The sequence below is a fragment of the Nanorana parkeri genome, unplaced genomic scaffold (assembly GCF_000935625.1).
Source record: "Nanorana parkeri isolate BGI_ZX_2015 unplaced genomic scaffold, ASM93562v1 scaffold1188, whole genome shotgun sequence".
NCBI lineage: Eukaryota > Metazoa > Chordata > Amphibia > Anura > Dicroglossidae > Nanorana > Nanorana parkeri.
Window position 1 is genome coordinate 509,720 of NW_017307456.1, and position 9,767 is coordinate 519,486.

Here is a 9,767-nt window from a genome sequence, read left to right on the forward strand (position 1 = left end):
CCCACACACACACATATCTGATCTCCAGCCTGTCTCTGTATCTGCATATCAAACCCTTCATCACCATCCTGCTACTGTATGTGAACCCTTCATTTCCCCTTCACCTCCTACTACCAATCTCCATGTTTTAACCCCCTTAATACCACCATGTGTCTTCATTTTAAAGAAAAACGATGGAAAAAAATATCACATTTGGGTGTCTTCTTTCCAAAAAGGTCATTTTTAGGGGAGGGAGTTTCTTGTACTGTCCTGGCATTTTATTTGCTGTGTTTTTTAAAATATATTTTTGGTCTTTTTTCCTTTTATAGTAACAAATTAAAACATGTTGTTTTGAATTGAAATTTGGATGAATTTCTTTAAATGGTAACAATAACGATTTCCAAGGTATCAAATTTTAGGATAACGGAAATTTGGATGCGTCTGAATGTCATTTGGAATAAATTGTGTTGTTAAAGTGAAAAAAAAAAAAAAAAGTCCCCTTTACAAATTCCTACCCGGCCCTTTAGGTCGGGTAGGAATTTTAAAAAGACAGAGTACAGAGTACTTTTTTTCTTTTATAGTAACAAATTAAAACACATTGAGGGGAAGTTATTAAAATTGGAGCCGACAAAATCTGGAGCAGCTGTGCATGGCGACCAATCAGCTTCCATCTTTCATTTTCAAATCTTAACTGGCCAAACTGAAGAGAGAAGCTGATTGGTTACGATGCAGAACTGCTCCAGATTTTGTCTGCTCCAGTTTTCATAAACCCCCCCCATAATGGTTATTAAATACCTTGAAAGGAAAACTCTATCTGCCTCAGAAATAAATGATATAAAAGGAATTTGGGTGCAGTGCTGCATGGCCGAGTAGTTGTCAGCCAAACTATCACTGCACTGTAAATGAACTTACATCTTCTCTCCGGTCTTCTTCTAGATCTGATGGCTTCAGCCAGAGATTACTTAACTTCTATTCATGAATTCGGGAGCAGTTGCCTATGGCAGCCAATCGGCTTCTCTCTTCAGTTTGTTCAGTTGAGATTGAAAATGAAAGGTGGATTCTGATTGGTTGCTATGCACAGCTGCTCCAGATTTTGTCTGCTCCGGTTTTGATAAATTCCCCTCAGAGTCTCTCCAGCCATAAAAAGCTACCTACTAGCATTTATAAAATAGAACAACTTACGCTCCACTTTAGCCACTTAAGTCCTGGGTGCTATTTGAAAACAGTGCTAAAATTTCACTATTTTGCCCTAGTAATCTTTAAAGGAGAACTATGAGGTGAGTGATTTTTACCCAACCTCATAGTTCGAGCCGACGTGTGACAATGAAACTGTCACAGGTCGGCTCAGTAGATCGGGAAGTGAGCGAACACATACCGTCGCTCGCTCACTTCTCGATCATCTCCCTGCAGAGAGCTTTGACTGTCACTCGCGGCTCCCTGCAGGGATTCCCCCCCTCCCCGCTCCGATGCTCCAGCACTGACTGGCGAAACGGACGGGGGAGGGCACAGCTGGCTCTGCCTCTAGGAAGGCAGAGCTAGCTGTCAATCACGCAGCTGGGTGTAATGTCGGGATCCATACCGGCTGCGGCGGTCTCAGTATACCGCGAGATGTAGCTCGCGATATACTGAGCGTTGGGTCACGGGAGGACGCTAGTTTATGTCCTCCCGTGACCCTTAGGAGAACTATGGGGAAAAACACTGACCCCATAGTTCTCCTTTAAATGTGCCCAATCTCAGCAACAGTAGTTGCTGAGCTCATCACTGATGTCATCGGGATTTCCTGTGAGTTCCCTATGACCATTATGGAATAGGGCAGAGCTCATCCAACTAATGTCAGGAAACAACAGCTCACTGTTGTGAGTCATGTGTTGCTCATGCATGGGTTTACTTATCCAGGTTTTATTTTAGGATCAGTGTCTGGTGCTAAGCTGCATAATAAATGCTTCCCTCTTCTGTCCTAACTAAAACCTATAAAATCAAAATATAGAGTATGCTAAATAAAAAAAGTGCATTATGATGTATTCTCGTATTGTTGACACACATTATAAATGTGTGCTTTTTGCTAGGAGAAGGACTTTCACTATGAGATAAAATGACATAAAACTGTCCTCAATGTGTACCCTTAACATGCATCTTTTAAATGTGGTGCAGTTTATTCCTAACCTTGTTGTAAATTGCTTGTTTACAGAGCTCAATAACTAAAGGGGAAATTTGTAAATGCAAGTAAATGAATCATGGCAGCGATGCCTCCTCTTCCTCCTCTCCATAAACTTCACCGGGGTGAGACAAGTGCGACTCTACACTGTACTTTCTATATATACAACTCCATTGACAACTAAAGAAAACCTCAAAAGTTGGGCACCAGCTGCAATTTGTCTAGGCCTGACCTAAAGCAGGCCTGACTTAAAGCATAAGTGCACTGTAAAGCAAAGTGCCTCAAAACTTTTTACCCCCAACAAGTGACCAACCCTAACCCGCACTCTCCCTCGGCAGATCCGTTCTGGCACAGATTTGATGGGTACGGTTCTGCTACTGTTTACATCCAGTAGAGATGAGAGTTTCCTTTCGTTCCGAATTAAAATTCGGACGAATTTCTTTAAATGGAACAAACAATAACAAATTCCAAGGTATCACATTTTTTGATAATGAAAATTTGGATGCATCTGAATGTCATTCGGAATAAACTGAGTTGTCAAAGTGAAAATCGAAAAAAAAAAGAAGTGTGGGATCTGGTAGGAATTTTAGGGGGGACCTCATTCCAAAAAAAGAGTGCAGTCCCCCCCAAATTCATACCAGACTCAATGCTTCGCTGGGGGGACCCCCTGGTAAAGCATCTTGTCCCCACAACCCTGGCACGGACCACACCCTTTTTTCCCCAAAAAGGTCTGGTAGGAATCTGCTACCCCACACTTTTTGTTTCTGCCATGGGGTCCCGCCAAAATTCCTACCAAACCTAAGGGGTCTGGTATGAATTGCGGTGGGGAGTGCACACGATCTTTTTTGGCATGGAGTCACTCCTATAATTTCTACAAGACCTAAAGAGTCTGGTAGGAATTTGGGGGCACCCACTCTGGTTTTTTTTTTCACGTTTAACAACATTATAAACTCAATCCAAATAGGTTTAAATTGATCCGAATCTAAAAGGAAAAATTTGGTCCAATCCAAACCCCCCAAAAAAATATACAGGTTGATCGGAAATGAAAATGAAAAATTTAAAATCGATCCAAATTACGAATAACGAGCCGAATTTAAAATCCGAATTAAAACCCCCTGAAAAAACTAAATCGATCTGAAACAAAACAAGACAAATTTTTTGCGCCTCCACATATCTAACTTCCAGCACTGCAATGCTTCCCCTGCTGGCCGCACCTGCACACTACAGCCCCATAGACTTCTATGGGATTGTTTAGTTCTGGGGAGGAGGGAGAATAAGCGCACTTAATATGTAACCATATACAGTACACTAATGATATAGATAATTGTTTATTTACAATGTAAAACAATTTTATTTTTGCAATATATATTCCTGATCATATATTTATAGGCTGACCATTCCCCACGCTGGTTGCTACTTTCAACAAGAACAGTTCTCCCTGCAGGCACTTTAATAAATATTAATAAATATATGCATGATTCTTAAATGTGTAGTTGACGTTGAGTTATAAGCAGCACGTTATCCTTACACAGATGAGAAGCTCTCCGGAGAGTTCAGTGACAGACTGGATGTCCTGAAGCTGCACAACCAATTTGCCGTCCACAAAATTAACGACAGACTGGAAAAATACAAAAGATAAAAACGGTACAAGTTTGTGATTTTCAATAAAGAGATTTCCTTTTAACGTGAATTCCTTTAAAAATTAATATAACTGTATTTCACAGACAACAATAAAAGAAGGAATTCATATACACAAGGTGCATACACCTTTCCATGCAGAAGGAAATGTGTGCAGGTGCTTAAAGCAGAACTCCAGTTTTGTTTGACTTAGTAATCCATTATTGTCACATAACTCCATAACACATTTCTCTATTGCAGGTATCACTATGTGGCAGACCGCGTTCTGCACGAGGACCGAATGACAGTTCTATCCAGACACTCATGTGAGGGGGCAATCTGATGGGGACACCTGATGACACTGGTGGGGACACCTGATTTAAGGGGGCACTCTAATGGTGACACTTAATGTAAGGGGGCACTCTGATGGTGACACTTATTGTAAGGAGGCATTCTGATGAGGACAGATAGGGATAGACTTACAGTACATTGGCTACATATACAGTGAGTCATACCACAAACATGAGATTTAAACCTCTGCTAGAAGAACATTTCTTACCTACTGAATTTTAATTCAGTTTTCTTGCTCTATTACATCTCCCAAAATGTTCCTATGGATGTATGCAATCGTAAAAGAAAAATGAGCGACTCCCTTCTCTAATCTATGCTTCCACCTGAGTGACAGCCAGTGCGGGTATCTTAGTAATATCCCGATTCGCACACCGTACCAATGTGTGCCCCAGAAACCAGCAGAAACCAACGGGTGCTGGAACAATTGGTGGTGACGCCGCAGTATACAATCTAGAACAGTGGTTCTCAACCTGTGTGACCCACATTTGTCCTCGGTCATTAAGTTGCGACCCAAGTTGCACTGAGATCGAACTGTGGGTGCGAGGTGGGTTTGGGATGCAATTCAAATGAATGGCAACGTAACACACCTCCCATACCAGAACGCATGCGATTGCATGGTACAGTGTGCGATTGGTGCGAGGTGGGTTTGGGATGCAATTCAAATGAATGGCAACGTAACACACCTCCCATACCAGAACGCATGCGATTGCATGGTACAGTGCTTTAATCGCACGGGACTGTGCGATTATTGCACTGTACTAGTGTGAAAAGGCCCTCAAAAACACTGACAGACTCATAAACCACAGACACAATCTCACACGCACACTCCAAAAAAAGATCCACCCAGCCTGGCTACCATACGAGAACTGTAGTGGATCCTCAGCCTGGGGGCCAGTGTGGGCTGCTCTGCTGTAATGGAGCTTCATCCATATGTGCATTGCTGGTACAGCTCCTTTGTTTGCCCTGTTGATGTGTCGGTAGCATAAATGTGATATCACTCCGGTTCAGGCACCACTACAGGATACACGAGGGAGGTTCTAGAATAGAAGATATATTCTCTGCACACCATGCTGCTTCACAATGTCATCTTTATTCGTATTCCTTTAGCATGACATATGGATGCAACGTTTTAGAGCCTCACAGGGCCCCTTCATCAGGCAAGTGTCAATAATTATCCATAAGTTATGCTAAAGGAACATGACTTCTAGTCAGTGCATGGAGTCTGTATAGCCTCCCCATAGTTGTGTTCTTTTCTAAAGCCAGTGAAATATTTTGCCTCTAAAGAGGTTCCAGTACACTGAGTACTCATTCTTCTTAGTATTATAGTGAGGCTCAGTTTCAGTTAAAACTTCAAGCCAACGTTAGCATTTCAGGCTCTCGCAAGGTAGGAGTTCTTCCCCATGTTAGAGTTCTTACCTTCATTTTTCCAGTCACTGACTCCAGCTCAGCCTCCTCACCAACTGTGAACTCATTGCGTAGGACACTGGGCCCTGTGGTCATTGTGATCACAAAATGATTTCCATTCTGGACAATTTCTGTGATAGTCTTCAAATCTTTACATTTCTGGATTGCATCATCAGGAATCCCTGAAATCAGAAAAATACTCTTGTTGGGTCATTTCCAGAAACCCAAAACTAGGCTGCAAGTGTGTACTCAAACTGACCTTGTTCATACTGTACATCAATACCTCCCAACTGTCCCTCATTTGCATTCCATTTTTTGGAACCGAATCCCTCTGCCCCACTTTTCTTCCCAGTTGTTCCCTTTTTGTTTCTGATGTACAGATATCTATGAAAAAAGTGTTATTCTGCACTAAAACCTTTATCCTATCTCTTTAAAAAATCTTGTATGTCATTTTGAAAAGCCAGTATAAAGGAAAAGTAATGGAAAAAAAGACAATTCTGGGTTTTTAGCAATCATTTTTTGGATATAAATTCTTAATGTTCCTGCGTATCAGGGATGTGTCCATTGCCTAAATACTGTATTTTTCCATGTATAAGACTATACTTTTTCTTAAAAATACTTACCTAAAAATGGAGGGGCGTCTTATACATGGGGGGCCAAGAGGAGAACCGCAGTTGCGAAACTGCCGATACCTCTGCAAACTAGCCTCACAAGTGAAACTTCCGATTGCAGAGACAAACTAACAGGTTTCCTCCAATCATGATCCTTATGTACCTGACGTCAGCTGATGCTGCGGAGGGCGTGTAGTCAGTGCCCAGATGCAACAGGGAGCCCATAGAAATGTCAGAAAACAAAAAAAATACCGGTAAATACCGGTACCAGTAAGCGTCTGTCTTACTCTGCAAAATTTAAACTGGATGTAATCAGTTATGCAAAAGAGCATGGAAAATATTGATTTCTGAATTTTGGGTAAGAAAAGTGGGGGGCGTCCTATACATGGGGGCGTCTTATAGACAGAAAAATACGGTACATTGTACTGCAAGGTGTCCCTCTTTCTTATCTAAGAAAGTTGGGAGGTATGATACATCTATGTGTCCATGCACATATTTCAAGCTTGTTTCAGGTGCCAAAACATAGCAATACTGAGTACTGGTATTAAGGAGATCATGGGCACGGGTCATCCTGATGAAGTGTTCAGCAAATGCTTGAGCAGTTTTCTTGGTTTGCTATGATATACAGGTAGACCATTCATTTAGTTAGTCAAGCTAGTTGTCAGATGGCATAGGCCTTGACAACAGTCCAACTTCAACAAGCTTCTTTCCCTTCAGCCAAAGTTAGTTTAGGACACTGGTGCCTACACCAGGTATAAGGCAAGAGAGAATTTTTCGACCAGAGGAGTTTCATTTATGTACATTGTTTGCTTAACTGTGTATGGTACTAAAATTATTTTACAATGAGGAACTGTTTTAATTCAAAATTGGGAATTTCAGATGTTGATTGAATGCACTGCACCTAAGCAACCAGAGAACTTCTTTGCAATGAGTTAACACATTGAATAGCAATAGGATATGCTTGGGAACAAGAGTTTCCACTAGGCAAATTACACTGGAGATAAGCGAGGGTTACAAAATGTACTCCTCCAGCAATTTGTGAAATTCATGTCCAAAACATATACCACTAGCACAATTTCTCCTCCAAGGATCAGTAACCAAGGTTTTTTGGCATTTTAATTGGCAATTTTGCATGTTGATACTACCCGAGGCTCCCTGTCATGAAACCAGAGTTAGCCTGTGTGGCCGGGCTGCTGGACAGGCACCTGCGCATACAGAGGATTGAGTGCGGCCGCGCGCCTCTTCGCGGGCAGGCGCGTGCTCCACGGCGTGCGCACGTGCCCGTTCCTAATGATGGCGCCAACAGGGCTATTTAAAGCTGAGACACCTTGACCTCCCTGCTGACTGATCTTCAGCTGTACCCCTGCTCCTGAGACCTGTAAACCTGTTTGATCATCTGTTACCGGCCCGGTTTGTTTGACCTCTGCTCCTGCTCTGTGCTCCTTGATCTCGGCTTGTTCTTTCAACTCTCTCCTGTCTGCTCCTTTGTACCTCGCTGCCTGCAAGTTACTGACCCGGCCCGTCTCTGATTACATCCAGTCTTCTGATTGTGTACCTAGCTGACAGATTATTGCTGACCCGGCTTGTCTCTATTCTGCTTCAAGGATCCTGAACTACAACTGCATCCTGCTAAGAGATCCCTGCAACCTGCACGCAGCTCTGACAGGAGTACCAACCTACCGGCACTTGTGCCCCTCCTTGTCCTTACGCACCTGTTCCCACTATCCAGGGGTGTTTGGACTGGAGCAGCAAGAGAGGCCTCCCTCGTCATCTCAGGCTCCCCTTAAGGTACGTGACACTCCCTTTTGACTTACCAATATTGTGCACTCTTTATACTTAGAAATTTGCCCAGGCTCAGATTCATGACAAAACAGGTGAAAAATGTCTTTTTATTCTGGGACATTGAGGCAGGATGCCAAGATAACAGAGCAGCTATGGGTGCCTATGGACAATGGAGTCTCAGCAGATATCTGTTGATTTTATTGGCGGTAGTGTTTTTGTTCTGTGACATCAGTGATGGACAGCAGGAAGTCTCAGGTCATCCAGGCCTAATTCAATTTGATGGATATCTGGTGTCATTTTCAGAAATGATGCCATCTGTCTCATAAGGAGCACCTACACTGAAAACTGGGCCATTCTGGACCACTTGGCAAACTCAAGAATCCATGGGCTCATTAGATATGTATTCAGGGACCTCAAAGCACTTTTGTTCTCCATCGTCCCTGTGTGCGTTGTAAATTGCCACCACTTAAGCTTGCTCCCATGATTGACTACAATCTCAGTGAAAACTAGTAAACAACACGTGAGCTTGTAGTCCATCATGGGAGTGAGCTTGGATTGGTGACTACCTTACAACACACACAGGGACCATGGGGAACAAAAGTAGCCCCCCTCCAGAAGGAAGGACAGTGTCAGCACCAATTCAGAGATGATTTGAGGATCTACAGCCCAGTGATACACAAATAAGATAAGTTTTTGTTAATAGTTCAGGTACCTGAATGTATTTTTAAGGTTTAACTGTGTTTAGTGTCACTTTAAAGTGAGGGAAAAATGTTCATAGTAGAATAGTTTTCAAGGTGTAGATGCTTCAAAAATGCACTAGATTGCATACTATAGACATTTTTTTGCCTGCTTGAAATACAAATGCAAATTAAAATGAATCATAAACCAAAAGAAACATAGTAGTAGCAGCAAATAGCACTCCACTGTGTTCTGTAATATTCAGTAATTTATTAGTGACAACAATTTTGTTTGTGTCAAAAAAGTCTTATAAATTAAATTAAAATTCATATATATGTATATAAAACCAAATATTTTTTTTTTGTTCCAAGCTCGCGCCCCTGATGGACTACAATCCCAATACAAATTAGTAAACTAAATGTGAGATTATAGTCCATCACAGGAGTGAGCTTGGAGCGGTGACTACTTTACATCACACACAGGGACCATGGGGGACAAAGGCAGCCCCCCTCCAGAAGGAAGGACAGTGTCAGCACCAATTCAGAGATGATTTGAGGCGCTACAGCCGAGTGATACACAAATAAGATATATTTTGTTAACAGTTAAGGTACTTCAATGCATTTTTAAGGTTTAGCTCCTGAGTTTAGGGTCACTTTAAAGTTTTTTCCTTTACACTGAGCACAGGTTCACTTTAATGAAAAGGAATTAATGATAATACTGGAAGTTATAAATTGCATTAGTTCTTACCAATCGCTTTCATGAAACTCTCAAAGTTCTCATGGGACTGTAGCTCGTAGGTTCCTGAGAAAGCCATCGTAGAGGGGGTGCTGATCTTCTTCACCAGGAGGTCACAAAGAGCATTTGTCACCTCTTCATTGTCTTCTTCTTATAAGTATCTGCTCTTATCTGTGATCAGCATTCAAGGTGAGGTTACAAGCTTATACAACTCAAACATCAATATTACCTGCCTTGCATGGTCATGCTACTCTTAAAGAATTTGCTTCTTGTGATAAACCATGTTTGGTAGCATTATTCATTGTAGCTACTGAGTGTACCATATTACATAGAAACATAGAATATAGAATCATAGGACTGCTTGTCTTAGTAATATCTTTAAATAGAATTAATAATAGTTTGGAGTAAGTTTTAAAGCAGAATTCTAGTTTAAAATACTTTCATAAAAAATGTCT

General features: G+C 41.7%; 1 protein-coding gene across 1 annotated transcript in view; it reads right to left on the reverse strand.

Annotated features, from left to right (window-relative positions):
* LOC108796884 (fatty acid-binding protein 1, liver-like) overlaps positions 1-9,391 on the reverse strand; it is a 9,754-nt gene extending 363 nt beyond the window's left edge. Inside the window, exons 1-3 of the mRNA XM_018568438.1 lie at positions 9,325-9,391; positions 5,519-5,688; positions 3,663-3,752 (exon numbers count right to left, since the gene is read on the reverse strand). Of these exons, the coding sequence (XP_018423940.1) occupies positions 3,663-3,752; positions 5,519-5,688; positions 9,325-9,391 (327 nt within the window). The remainder of the gene's footprint in view (positions 1-3,662; positions 3,753-5,518; positions 5,689-9,324) is intronic.
* Positions 9,392-9,767: the final 376 nt, after the last annotated feature.